Raw genomic sequence first — 15,445 nt, 5'->3', positions numbered from 1 at the left:
AACGCTCGTTAATCGAGGAAAAGCTCGTTAGTAAAGACAAATGTTCTGCAAGTGGCTCGCTTGTTACTCGAAATGCTCGTAGATAGAGCCGGTCGTTTATCAAGGTGCCACTGTATTTTGAATAGTAGTTGTGTTTTATGTAAGTACTGTACTGCAAATGAAATTTTAGTCATAAACTGTTAATAAAAAATCTAATACCGTACAATACTGTACTGTAATGTTTAATATAACAGGTAAGTCAATTTGCTAAAATGTAAAGTGGTAGCCATGTGGTGTGAACTGCTTCAGACATGATAGTACAGCACAGTATATTACAGGACATGCTAATAATTCTAACTGCTTCAGACATATTACAGTACAGTATATTTACAGGACATGCTAATGATTCTAACTGCTTCAGATATGATAGTACAGTACAGTATATTACAGGACATGCTAATGATTTTACTATTTTCAGTTATTTTGTAGTGAATAAGTTATTGAGAAGCATAAAACTTATATAAAATATGTGCCATGTTCATTGTAATAGATTTGCTTTCATATAAATACAATGTTCAAACATTTTACATGTTGAAGTGATATTCCTATTCCATATTATGAATGACTGTTGATACATATTGTAACTGTGCAGTACAGAAATTAATCTAGAGTCAAATACAATTATCTGAAGATATTAAATGAACAAAATGCTGTACATAAGCTAACCTGCATAGCTATATTTATTAAGTATTATGAATTCAACTGAACATGCTGTAGACATGTAATCTTTAAGTAACAGATATTAAGAAAATTTAATGGTGTATTAATAAGTAAAGTTTGAAGAGGACCACTAATATTTGCTGTAAACTTACTGAAAGAATATTTGGGTGGCAGTCATACATTAGTTGAGTTTTTATTACACATGCTCTACTTGTACAGTACTGAGTAACCTATTTTTCCCAATGAATTATTCTGATTCTGAAACTTGACAAATTAAGCAGTTCTGACAATTTCTTGGTCTGTAATTATCTGTAATATTGGTTATTATAATATTATTAATATAACATTATCTAATATTGGTTTGCTTGGAAGATTGCTACATTGAATAAGCTAAAAATTTTGCCAAGTTAATTACTTCACCCACATGCAGGGAAAAAAAATTGCAAATTAATTTAACTAAATCCATAAATGTCAAATTCTTCAAATGTACAATAATCAAATATTAAAGTATGGAATATGTGTGAAACGAAACAATTGCAATAATGATATAAACTTTGTTTTCTATGCTTTTTATACATGCTTCCTTTGAAAACCTTAATAAAATATTTTTTAATGTTCATAGAATGACACCAGGGTTGACACCAAGAAAGTGTCATTAAGATAAAATACTGTAAATTATGTGGCCAAGAATGTTTCCACCAAAACTGATTACATACTTTGCTGCTACTGGCGATGCAGTAGCCAGTGCTGAGCCCCCAGGGTCTGTACCCTGCCCCAAAGTAACCAGGACAGCCTCCACTTTTCCCTGTCTCACTTGAAGGCAGGGAAAGTGACGCCGACCAAGAATCTGAATTTAGGCTCAAGCAGATTCAAACCTGGGATGGAACAAACTAGGACTTCCTCCGGTTCACCAGGAACCCATACCAAGCGAGCTGGGAAAGCACCAGATCCCTGGCTAGAAGACAAGCAAACTGGCATGAAACCCACACCAGCCAGTCATCGAAGTAGCCCAAAACCCAAACACCTAACAAATAAAGATGGGCCACCATGACCTAAGTTAAATGCATAAAAATATGAGGTGCCAAATACAGCCCAAATGGGAGAACCAAAAAGTGGTAAAACTTTTGCTCCACCACCAAACCTAACCAATCCCTGAACCCGAATGAAAAGGTAATGTGCCAATATGGGTCCTTGAGGTCCAGAGAATTATTATTTAAGTGCTCAGCTTGAGGGCGAGACTGACCTGAGACAATGTAGTTACTCGAAAGGAGTAACTACATGGGGGGGGGGAGAGGGGCAAGAGAAAGGGGCAAGGAAGGAACTGGTTCAATCGGGAAAGATTGAGAATGAACCAGAGGTCTGACAGTCCTACTTTGGGACCGGAAACAGGTGGGGAAACCCACTGAAGATACAAGGTCATTTCACGCTCACGCTCAAAACTAGCCACTTCAAGATGACTCTACAAAGACTAGGAGAGGGGACCTGCCCTGAAAGCCCTGAACCCTTGAAGGAGATGGGACCGACCAACTCCACTGCAGGTCACAAGAATTTACCCTAAAAATGTACAAATCACGGGATGAAGAATTGGGAAAATGAGTGAGACTCCCACCTCCCTCTACCCCGTCAAAGGAACAACCCATGAAAAGATTGGTGCAACCACGAGCGCCAGTTTTCTGAGCAGAGCATGCATGGCGCCAACCAGATGAAGAGGATGAGGCTTTGGAAATTGTATCCGACCCAGCTGCTGACACCACAGAGGACCCACAGAGGTCCTGTGATTGCTGCCTGAAACCTCTGAACTTCAACAGGGGTAATAGGTAAGATGGAGCACACAGAGGAAATATGACCCACATGACTCAGGGTCAAAGGTGGCAGGGACTCAACAGGCAGCATTGTGGAGGTTGAACATACAAATGTCGCAGGTGGTACAGGTGACAAACAACCCTCAAATTCACACAAGGCGAGAGTGGGCTCAGTTATTTTGGTATCCAAAGTACTGTACTGTATAACTGAGCCCCACAGAGGTTTTCCAGTGCCTGCAGGGTGAATGAACCCTGCAGGAAGCCCAGGCACTGGAAATGCTTTGTCAGTATCCCCAGAAGTAATGGGCAACCCTGGCTACTTGAAGCCAATGGAAAGGTCAAAGGAGCAACAAGAGGGTTCAACCACACATATACCCTAGGCAAGCCTTATAAGGCAAAAAAGAAGAATCCCCAAGCACAAAAAGGGCAAAGTAATAAGTGAAAAGCAAAACTGAGAACACAAAAAGCCCAAACCCCCAAGACCAAACTGCAGAGAATCTTTTTAATTTCTTGTGCATTTTTGTGCTGTAATAGAGGTCTTTATAGACAAGCTCCATGAAGGCATAGATTTGCTTGCTTCTTTCCTGGGTGTGAAGGCCTTATTGCCTGCAGTGCTGGTTTCAGTGGCCTTACCCAAGTTGCTCATCCTCATTCTTCGGGAGGTGGTGGCGGCATTTTAATTGGCTTGTCTCACATCTTGGCAGGCAATGGTGGCCCAGTCCTTAGATTCACCTGGTCCTTAACCCCTTTTGTCCATTTCCCCTTTTTGGCTTCTCCTCTTTCCTTAGGTTGCTGTCACTCAGGTCCCTTTGGCTGATGCTACTGCCTGTTGCCCTATTTGTCAGTTGCTGTTTCATTGGAGTTCTGAACCTTCCCCCCCCTTCCCCCCCTCCATCCCGTTTCAGAGGCAATCCAGTAGGATTGGGGGGCCTTGTCTTCTGTTGATTGGGGGTAGGCTCTTGTTAGTCAGATTCATAGGCCGTTGCACGTTCTTCTGAGGTTGCCTCTTCTGCTATTTGTCTCCATTTTGTACTGCAGAAGGATGGGGCCGCTTATGGTTCCTTTCTGTTCTTTAACAGGGCTGGCAGGAACCACAAGCTTTAATGATGTCAGAAACCAGCTTTGATAATGCCATGGAGTGCATCTGACATGTTTTACCAGCTCCTGACCCCATGATCTGTGCACCTTCCAGGTTGTCGCCCTCAGTCTTCAGTGGAGTTGATCAGTCCTTTCCCCTCTCCTATGTTTGAGAGTAATATTTCATTGTTATTACCATTGGCAGCCTGTTTATTGGATATCCCATACTCATTACATGAGCAGTAGTGCAAAAAAGGATTACAGGTGGCACTGAAGATTTTATCAGAACTCGGTGGATATCTTATCAGTCACCTTACCAATTACAATAATCTGCACACCTTATAATGATAGCTATGTAGCAAACTCCTCACACTGCAACTTCTATGAATTGCAATATATCGTTATAGACTGGGGTAAGTAACATATATTTTAAATAATTTTCACTATTGGATATTACATGATAAGTGTTGCTGTTCATGATTTTAATCTACACAGCTTATACTTTTATCATATACTGTATGTTTCTTTTTATCTACTTAGAGCAAAATAGGGATACGGTGCAAGAATTTATTTATCTCGAAGAAGATTTATCTCGAACTGGCTCAATTTTGTTCACATTGAAAATGTAATGATGTAGTGTGTCCATGTTGTTGTCCACACACTTTACACTTCATGTCATCTAGATTCCCATAAAAAGTGAATTAAGAGTATGAAGATCCTGAATACTGCAAGCAGGACTATTGTAATTATAGATATTACTCATAAGTGATCAAGGAGTCACAATGCTATTTAACAAATTTTCTCTTTACTGCTACAGGTATCGGCATTACACCCATGATCAAATATATTTCCTTGATTTAGAACTTTTACTGGATTATTATTAAGGCATTCTGTGATAATCATTATTATTATTATTTGGGTCTAATTTAAGGTCCTTCCACTCTTGATTTACATTAATAAAGAATTTTGTTTCCAATACACTATGTCTTAACTTTACTCCATCCCATCATTCATCTTTAGTTTTTGCTGTTGTACTTGCATATGACACACATTAATAAGCTAAATCCAACACCCTTTGTGCCATCTCCCACAGTTGTAGGGTGGCAATTCACAGCAAAGATGGGTTAGCTCAGTATGGGGATCTGTTGTGAGTAATGCCCTGCCTTCCGTACTTGCCCACCACCCTCAACATTGCTCTCTTGGACCGCAAAAATCCAGCAAATTATTTATCCTCTTATTTTACACACACACACAATGATTTTTTCATTAATTATATTCAAAGTCCATGATACATTATGGATATTTCTCACTCCCTCACTGGGAGTGAGAAATAAATGGTTGGGTTTGGGGGCTTGATTAGTGACAATGACTATGTGATGACATTATATAGTATTGTACAAGTAATGTAATGATATAAATGAAAGAGTAAGTGAAGAAACTCCCAATCGGATGTCAATATTTGCTCTCACAGGTAAAAAGAATTATGCATTTACTGTATGCTTTTAAAGCATTGTATTCATTTACTATTTAACACTTCTATGAAGTAGCCACAAAGACATGTAGATGAACATATTAACAAAGTCTAGCATCGATCTAATGAAATTTGGAGGATGTTGAACTGTACAATTTCTTCAGAAGGTCAGCTGTAACAAACGAGGAGCAATGGTTTCAAGCTCAACAAGCCACATTGTAGGACTGAGAACAGAAGATGCTTTTTTCACCCACAGGGTTATAAACCTATGAAACCAACCTACCCACCAAAGTCGTAAATTCCAAAATTGTTAAATTTTAAAATCCAACTGGAAAAGATCAAGGTAAATGGGTGGGGGGGGGGGAACCTTTGACAAGCCACCAACAACTTCAAGAATAAGAGGACACAGATTCAAGCTAAGGAATCAAAGGTGCTAAAAATACATTAGAAAGTTTTCTTTTGCAAACAAAATGGTAGACGGTTGGACCTAGCCAAGTGAGAAGATGGTGGAGGCCAAAACCGTCAGTAGTTTCAAAGCGTTATACGACAAAAAGTACTGGGAAGATGGGACACCACGAGTGTAGCTCTCATCCTGTAACTACACTTGAATAATTATACTTAGGTAATTATAGGCTTGGCACTGCCTAGAAATGCTGATCAGATAACAAGCCACCAAAACCTGATTTGGAACACAAGAACCCACATCCCTACATCGCCACTGAAGACAAATTTGCCCTGAAACAGACACTGCATACATGCAGATGTCATAGGACCATGGGTGGCAGCAAACTACCTAAGCTTAAAGAAACAAGCCTAAAGAAAAAGAAAGAAACGAAATAGCCTACGGAGTTCCCCATAATAACCTCTCCTGAAATCAGGGTTTTCAACTGCTTCAACCTTCCACATTATAATGCATTGCATATTCCCAAAAAGACATGGTCACTTTTACCCAAGGGAGGGAGGTACTGAATGTCAAATATCTCTTCCTTTTTCCTGGTAAATAACAAATCCAGCATGAAGGGAACATCCCCTTCCCTCATCCTCGTAGCTTGTTTAACATGTTGAAACATGAATGTTTCCAGGATGAGGTTTACGAATCTACAAGTCCAAAAATCATCTATTCTAGCTTCATATGCCTCCCAGTCTATGGATTTCAAGTTGAAGTCGCCGACTACCAACAGCCGTGATCTATCTTTATCACCTCTCACTATAATCTCTCTCATTATTGTTATAAGCCCCTCTTGTTTATTATCCAGCTCCTCCTTTGACTATGTGTTGCTTGGCGGTGGACTATATGCATTTATGATCATTAGTTTATCATCCTGATTGCAGATCTCTAGTGCTATTATGTCAACTAATCGTGGATTGACAATCATTATTTCACTTACCTTTAGGTGTTCTTTCACCAGCACAGCAATGCCACCGCCTTTCCTAATTTTTCTGTCCCGTCTCCAGACCGAGTAGCCCCTTGGGAATATGATCTCATTTAAAATTACATCTTCATGTTTTGTCTCTGTGAGTGCAACAATGTCTAGTGTCTGCAGCTATATTACATCACTCAACTCCAGTATCTTTGAACTCACTCCATCTATGGTGGTGTATGCATTTTTCATGAACATGTTCCCCCTCTCCTTATTCTTCACTACCCCTTTCTCTAGTGATTTTGTTGGTTTGCCTTTTTGTACCATTTTACTGGTCTGCCTACTCCTATAACTTTGTAGAAAAAGAATTGATTTTGTCTTCATTCTGCTCTCATTTAGACGTTTAGACATGGGGGTTTCCATAGGCTATTGCTCCTCGTGCCTCTCTGAGGAGGCCATGTTTGGGCTTGTGATCATCGGTAGGCAAGAACTCCAACTGATGCCACGGTCTAATACATACATATCAGCTCAGTAAACTTAGGGGAGCCATAGGGGCTCCCCACAGAAATGACCAAGAAATAATGTACACTTAAAAAAATAAAAATAATGCAATTTAGAACTGTTATTGGGTAAAGGAGAACTGTTAATTTATAATAATTTTGTATTGAAATTTTAAAATGTTGAAATAGGAGAAGGTAAATTGTATGAGAAAGCATGACAGAAATTTGTATTTGGTCTTTATGCATGGAAAAGGGTGTCTATAATTCAGCAACAAAAGTACATTTCTAACGTTAATGACTAAATTGTATAAAGTGTGACAGACAAATTATTAATTAGCAACAGCTTGAATTAAAATTCAAAATATTTCTGGGGGGAGCCCCTGTGACTCCCTGGTGCTATCCAGGCTGATATGGATACATGAGACTTTGGCATCAGTCAATGTGCATGGAATTCTATTCCTACCAGGGAACCACGAGCCAGAACCTAGCCCCCTCAGAGAGGAAGGAGGAGCAATGGCCTATAGAACCCCCCCCCCCCCCCCCGTGAGGTTGGAAGAATTCTGTCTGGCATCGACCAGGTCAGGCACCCAGAAAGGTAAGTGCCCCAAAACAAACCCCTATTCTAGTTGACATTGCTGCTGAAAGCCGAACTAGTGGACAGAACTCCCCAAATGAAAATGAGCAAACGAGCATGACGTCACAACGACATTGTACTGCTGTCTGTGAAACCCCCTTTCCCTGGGAGGGGGAAGGGGGAGCCCCAGACCCTCGTGCTGGTTCAGCTGTTGCTCCAGGTCCTGTCTTCCTTGGAGACTTACCAGGGGAGAGTTGTTCTTCTGATTGACCTGGATGTTCCTGACCCTTGGTGGCTGGCCCAGCCTTGGTTTCAGGTGCTGCTTGCTCGGTATCCAAACCCAAGGGTCTTCCCGCGGCTCCGTCTCTTTCAGCAGATTTGGTCCAGCCCAGTAGGTGGCTGGTTCGCACTTCTCGAGTCTTCGCGTCTGTGCTTTCTGACTCGGGTCTGTCATCACTTGTATGGTGTGCAGGTGGCTTCATTGATGGTGTTCCACCTGTGTGCTTTGTCTCAGCAGCAGTATGAAGTTTCCTGGTGGTCCTTTTGTTATTTCTTATCTCTGCATAGGTGAACTTCTGTCTCGGATAAAGTTGTCTTGTCCTTCCTTTTGTGATTGTTCCAGGACCATCATCTTATGCCGAATATTATCGCGTATCGTAATTACCAAAGTGTAATTATCTAAGTGTAGTTACAGGATGAGAGCTACGCTCGTGGTGTCCCGTCTTCCCAGCACTCTTTGTCATATAACGCTTTGAAACTACTTACGGTTTTGGCCTCCATCACCTTCTCGCTTAACTTGTTACAACCGTCTACCACTTGTTTGCGAAGGTGAATTTTCTTATATTTCTTCTGCATCTTTGTTTAATTAGTTTAAATCTATGACCTCTTGTTCTTGAAGTTCCAGGTCTCAGAAAATCTTCCCTGTCGATTTTATCAATTCCTGTTACTATTTTGTACGTAGTGAAAAGTGATCATATCACCTCTTTTTCTTCTGTCTTCTAGTTTTGGCATATTTAATGCCTCTAACCTCTCCTCGTAGCTCTTGCCCTTCAGTTCTGGGAGCCACTTAGTAGTATGTCTTTGCACCTTTTCCAGTTTGTTGATGTGCTTCTTAAGATATGGGCACCACACAACCGCTGCATATTCGAGCTTTGGCCTAACAAAAGTCGTGAACAATTTGTGAAAATTTGTGCGGCACTGGCGGAGCTGCTGCAGCTTACGTTCGGTATTCCTGTTACTTCTGTGCCATTTCACAAGCTTTCTCGTGTGTTGTTTCACCTTCGGCCTGCTCATGTGCCGCCTAAGCCGTCCTGGTCGTTAGATCGGGTGCTCTCCTTTCACCCTTCTCCTCGGTTTGTGGTGGCCCCTTCGGTTCAGGATTGTTTTTCTAAAGATCTTTTTTCCTGTTGGCATTGGCCTCTGGGGGTCGGATCGGGGAGCTTCATGCTCTCCTTCAGCACAGGGGTTTCTGCTCTTTTGGGTTTTATGGTAGGTTTGGTCGTTTTCAGCCTTTTTTCTTCTGTTCTGGTGAAGAATGAGACTGCTGCTTTCCGGAGGGGTCGTGGGTTGTTGATGCTTGGTTAGTTCAGCTGGGGGTGCATCATGTGTTGTGTCCGGTTGTGGCTCTTCGCAGTTACCTATGCACCACGACCTCGGTGGCCAAGGACGCGCTTTGGATTGACCCCGTTTCCCTTCTTCCCAGTTCCACGGCTTGGGTCTTTCAGGTCGTCCGCAGGGTTATTCGGTCCAGCCAGCCTGCTGTCTATCCTCGTGCCCATGACATTTGTAAGTTTGCTGCTTTGGCTGCCGTTTTTGTTAACATGTCTGGGGCTGACATTCGGGCACGGGGAATTTGGAGGTCAAACAGGGTCCTGGCTGCTCGCTACCAAGTCAATGTTCCTGACCCGAGTCGGGCATATGTCGCATTGGATCGGCAGTTGGAGCCAGATGTGTTGACTTCAAGTTGAGGAGCGAGTGGCAACCGCCTCCCAGGTTAGTTCCTCTTGTTTTATCTTTGGTTAAGTAGTTCCGAGAAGCCGAAGAGGCTCCCCCCAGAAAACCAGCATTGAATGTAAGGAAACACCATTTTCTGGGTGAGACCCGGAGGCTCCCTGGCAACCCTCTCTCCCAACGGTAAGCAGTTTGTTATTATTTTGACATCCAGCCTCAGAACTGGAGGTGTGGATAGCTGGTGTGGGGGTCTTTGGGGTTCCCCGTTCCTTTTCCCGGGGAGGTGGGAGACATGCAGACAATGGTGTGGTGACTGTTGTGACATCATGCTTGTTTGCTCGTTTTCGTTTGGGGAGTTCTGTCCAACAGTTCGGGTTTCTGTAGCAATTTTTTAAGCAGTTAGGGTTTGTTTTGGGGTGCCTACCTTCCTGGGTGTCTAACCCGGTCGATGGCAGATATAGAATGCTTCCAACCACACAGGAGTTTCTATAGGCCATTGCTCCTCATGCCTCTCTGAGGGGCCAGGTTCTGGCTCATGGTCACCCGGTAGGCCTAGAACTCCATTCGCTTTGACTGATGCCAGGGTCTAATACATTCATATCAGCCTGGATAGCTCCAAGGAAGCTCCGGGTCTCACCCAGAAAATGGCGTTTCATTACATTAAACGCTGTTTTTTTTTTTTTTTACAAGTTGAAGTGATTTAGAGGGAAATATTTTCTTGGTATATATAGAGATATATTAGGAAATGTATGTGTTAGTGTTGGATGTTTAACAGTCGAAGATGAGGAGATGGTCGGTAACTAAAAAGTTTAAGGAAAATGTCATAGATGCCACCCTACGATGAATGTGGGAAATGGCATGCAAAATGTAGATAGGCAGAGAGAATCATGGTTTGAATGGCTGCACAGTAATGTCTGTTTTGTTTTTAGTCCCTAGATAGACAATTCAGCTCAGAATCAAGGAGGAGTAAGAGCTTCGAGGAACGGGAAGAGGAATACGAAAAAGTAAGGAAGCGAATATTCAGTCAGGAGGTAAGAATCTTAAACTAATGAAGAAGGAACTCTTGTGGGCAATCCAATCATATCATACATATTTCCCAGCAATTATTTGCCTCTTCAATATTATGGAATGGAGAAATACCGAGGAAGTTTGTTGCCTTTTCAGAGTAGTAGTACAGTAATAGTTATTAGGAGGAAGAGTTTAGGGGTAAGAGTCTTTGGTGAGGGACAAGCAGGGGGTGTTAGCATGCTCTCCAACTCACTGTGCTTTTCCATCATATAAACTGACTCGTTACAGAAAAGTCATCAATCATTGTTGCGCTTCTATGGAATTTTAGATTATATATATATATATATATATATATATATATATATATATATATATATATATATATATATATATATATATATACATATATATATATATATATATATTTACATACATACATGTATATATGTATATATATATATATATGTATTTATATATATATATATATATATATATATATATATATATATATATATATATATATATATATATATATATATATATATATATGTATATATATATATATATATATATTTATATATATATATATATATATATTAGTGCATCACTAATACATAACCTCCTGAGTTTGTTGGATATACACCATATTGAAAGGCTTTAGATGCTCCATGACATCACATTTGATGATTATTATCTTCACATCAAGTAATATATGAGCTCACATTAAACTTAGAGGTCACTGACGTTTCATAAAAGTAAGAGACCAAGTTGAAATCAGCCTTACTAAAGCAGTCATTAATGAGGCATCAATGTTTACAGAGTGAGTCACTGTTTTTAATTATACATATAGTAATTTGCTGGAGGCTAAGCATTCATTGCATATAAGATTTCCTTCAAGAAAATGAGGCTTACTTGTTGCAGTTCATAACAAAGTGGTCACAAACATGCGATATTGATTCTTTACCTTATACAAAGGTTAATGATTTTCCCAAAAAATTATTATAATTTTTAATTTAGATTTCTTGTTTAACCTCATTTTCTCAACACTATGAATATTATAAAAAATAACCTACACATCTTTACTCTTGTTTACTCTTGATAATGAATTAGTGAAAAATAAAGGAACATTTAAATTTCACATTGATATGGGAAATACGTTACTTGGAATAAATGGCGACATCAAAATTATAACCTACTGCAGTTGAATTTTAACTATGTGTCTTAAATTTGACTCTGTTGCAAGTAGGATTTTAGCCTTGATAGTAGTAATTAACAATATACAGGTATTCCAGAAAACTGAAAAAGATCAGTTCCCTATACAGTATAATATCCTACAACATAAAACTAGCTTTGAATGTAATGAAATGCCATTTTCTGGGTGAGACCCGGAGGCTCCCAGAGCTATCCAGGCTGATATGGACATATTAGACTTTAGCATCAGTCAATGTGCATGAAATTCTAGGCCTACCGGGGTCCACGAGCCAGAACCTGGCACGATGAGCAATGGCCTATAGAAACCCCCCGTGTGTGGTTGGAAGCATTCTATGTCTGCCGTCGACCGGGTCAGGCACCCAGAAAGGTATGCGCCCCAAAACAAACCCCTGTTCTGGTTAACATTGCTAGTGAAAGCCAAACTAGTGGACAGAGCTCCTCCAAATAAAAAATGAGCAAACGAGCATGATATCACTACATTGCCCCCCCCCCCCCCCGCTGTCTGTGCGGCCCCCCCCTCCCCTGGTGTGGGAAGGGGGAGCTCCAGGCCCTCGCACTGGCTATCCACACCTCAGTTTTGAGGCTGGATATCAATACATCCGAAAAAACTGCCTAACGGAGGGAGAGAGGGTTGCTGGGGAGCCTCCGGGTCTCACCCAGAAAATGGCATTTCATTACATTCAGTGCTGATTTTCTAGGGGGGAGCCCCCTGCAGCTCCCTGGAGCTACTTGCACAAATACAAAACCAAACAATAGGGACTTACCTGGGATGTGGTCGGCTCTCGCTCCTCAACTCGAAGTCGAGACAACTGGCTGCAACCTCCAACCCAATACAACACATGACCGACTGGGCCCAGGAACATTAACAAGGTAGCGAGTGGCCAGGACTCTGTTCGACATCCAAAAACCCCGTGCCCGAATGTCAACCCAAGAGATGTCACCGAAGACGGCAGCCAATACAGGAAACTTACGAACGTCGTGGGCACGAGGATAGACCGCAGGCTGGCTGGACCGAATAACCCTGCAGACGACCTGAGAGATCCGAGCCCTGGAACCAGTAGGAAGAAGGGAAACCGGGTCAACCCAAAGCGCGTCCCTGGCCACCAAAGCCGTAGCACGCAGATAACTGCAGAGAGCCACAACCGGACACAACACATGATGCACCCTCAGCCTAACCAACCAAGCATCAACAACCCAAGGACCTCTCCGGAAAGCAGCAGCACTCATTCTATGCCTGAAAAAAAAGGAGACGGCTCCAAACAAAAAAACCTACCACCAGGACCAAAAGAGCAGAAACCCCTGTGATGGAGAAGAGCGTGAAGTTCCCCGACCTGACCCCCAGAGGCCAATGCCAACAGGAAAAAGAGCTTTAGAAAAACAATCCTGAACCGAAGGTGCCACCCCAAACCGAGGAGAAGAGAGACAGGAGAGCACCCGGTCCAACGAGCAGGACGGCTCAGACAGCGCATGAGCAGGCCGAAGGTGAAACAACACACGAGACAGCTTGCAGAACATAGCAGAAGTAACATCAATACCGAACGTAAGCTGCAGCGGCTCTGTCAGTGCCGCACGATACGAGGCAACAGTATTTGGCATAAGATGATGGTCCTGGAACAACCATGAAAGGAAAGACAAGACAGCCTTATCCGAGACAGAAGTACACCTACACAGAGATAAGAAATAATGGAAGGACCACCATCAATGAAGGCACTTGCGCACCATACAAGTGATGCCAGATCCGAGTCAGAAAGCCCAGACGCGAAGACTCGAGAAGAGCGAACTGGCCACATACTGGGCTGGAGCAATCTGCTGAAAGAGGCAGAGCCGCGGGATGACTCTCGGGTTTTGAACACCAAGCAAGCAGCGCTTGAAACCAAGGCTGGGTCAGCCACCAAGTGGCCAGAAGAACAACTCTTCCCTGGTAACTATCCAAGGAAGCCAGGACCTGGAGCAATAGCTGAACCAGCACGAGGGTCTGGGGCTCCTTTTCCCCTCCCGGGCAGGTGGGGTTGCACAGACAGCAGCGCAGTGATGTTGTGATGTCATGCTCGTTTGGTCGTTTTCATTTGGGGAGTTCTGTCTACTAGTTCAGCTTTCAGCAGCAATGTTAACCAGAATAGGGGTTTGTTTTGGGGCGTTTACCTTTCTGGGTGCCTGACCCAGTTGATGACAGACATAGAATCCTTCCAACCACACGGGGGGGTTTCTATAGGCCATTGCTCATCGTGCCTCTCTGAGGGGGCTAGGTTCTGACTCGTGGTCCCCTGGTAGGCCTAGAATTCCATGCACACTGACTGATGGCAAAGTCTAATATATCCATATCAGCCTGGATAGTTCCAGAAATATTTTGAACTTTAATTCAAGCTATTGCTAACCAATAAGTTGTCTTATCTCAATGTTTTATACAATTTAGAGACATTTAAGTTAGAAATGTACTTTTATTGCTGAATTATAGACACCTTTTTCCATACATAAAGACAAAATACAAATTTCTGTCATGCTTTCTCATACAATTTATCCTCTCCTATTTCAACATTTTAAAATTTCAATACAAAATTATTATGAATTAAAATTTCTCCTTATCCCAATAGCAGTTCTAAATTGCATTTTTTTAGTTTTTCAAGTGTACATTATTTCTTGGTCACTTCTGTGGGGACCCCTATGGCTTCCCAAAGTTTACCGGGCTGATATGCATGTATTAGATTGTGGCATCAGTCAATGGAGTTCTTGCCTACTGGAGACCACGAGCCCAAACCTGGCTCCTCAGAAAGGCACGAGGAGCAATGGCCTGCGGAAACCCCATGTGTTTGGAAGCATTCCATGTCTGCCATTGATCGGGGTTTGGCACCCAGAAAGGTAGGCAAAGGTAGGCAAACTCCCAATGGTAAAAATTGCTACCTAAAACCGAACAGAGAGGCAGAACTCTTAAACTAAAACAAACAAATGTCACTAATACGGTTGTGCCGATCGTCAGGGGGGCTATGGGGCATTCAGTTTCTCGATTGATGTGGACTGTGGCGGTCATCGTCTCTGGCCTCTGACTCTTGCAGTTCTATTCCTTGTGGTGTATTCTGCTGTGTGTGGTGCGCAGGCCAGTAATTCATCAGTACTGGGGCTGCATGCTCTTAGGGCCACCTTCCTTAAGCACCCTGTAAGTACTGCCTTTGCATCTTGGGGTTATCTTCCACAAGACATTCAGGAACCGTTTCCGTTGGGGTCTTTTACTGCTCAGCAATTCCCCGCCCTTGGGGCCAGCAGGGTTTTTCTTACCTCTGTTTTGCCTTGGGTAGGAATTGGTATCGTTGCTGGTAGGAGTGCAAGGTATTGTGCAGCTTGTCTCCCATTATTTACAGCAGCCAGTTCTGTTCCTCCTGGAGATGTACTTTTGCAGGATTTTATTTTTATTTTTGTTTGTTTTGCCTGGTGGGGGTCTGCCTCCTTTGTTTCTCCACCTTCTGTTATATTGGTGGGTCCCTGTGCTTGTACATGTCTCAGGGGTTAAGGATTTTAACAGTTCTCTTGGTAGTTCTAACTGGTTAGAACTACCTAACAGGCCTAACTAGTTAGCAATACCTTGCCTGGGCTTCCCTTAGCAGTCAACTTAAGGAGCCCTTGAAAACTTCATTGGGACTCTTTGGACCTATTGACGCATCTTCTGGGTTCCAGCTCACCGAGTGCGAGTTTAATGGTTGCTCTGTCTCCTTGTCTGACGGTGACTCTCACCAGTTTTCCCTCTGTCATGCTTCATGTTGAGTCAGTGACACCTTTGACCCAGAGTCTTGCAAGTCTTG

General features: G+C 42.4%; 1 protein-coding gene across 19 annotated transcripts in view; it reads left to right on the top strand.

Moving 5' to 3' along the window:
• LOC123763958 (cAMP-regulated phosphoprotein 21) overlaps nucleotides 1–15,445 on the top strand; it is a 257,113-nt gene that overhangs the window by 143,055 nt on the left and 98,613 nt on the right. For 17 of the 19 annotated variants that reach the window (XM_069330057.1, XM_069330053.1, XM_069330049.1 and 14 more), the window contains one exon: nucleotides 10,364–10,465. The exons of the other annotated variants lie outside the window; for them this stretch is intronic. In XM_069330057.1, coding sequence (XP_069186158.1) covers nucleotides 10,364–10,465 — 102 coding nt within the window. The remainder of the gene's footprint in view (nucleotides 1–10,363; nucleotides 10,466–15,445) is intronic. 19 annotated transcript variants of the gene reach the window in all.

This window comes from Procambarus clarkii, chromosome 23 (assembly GCF_040958095.1).
Source record: "Procambarus clarkii isolate CNS0578487 chromosome 23, FALCON_Pclarkii_2.0, whole genome shotgun sequence".
NCBI classification, from domain to species: domain Eukaryota; kingdom Metazoa; phylum Arthropoda; class Malacostraca; order Decapoda; family Cambaridae; genus Procambarus; species Procambarus clarkii.
The sequence above is the reverse complement of the archived record's forward strand: the minus strand, read 5'-3'. Positions and strand labels throughout refer to the sequence as shown.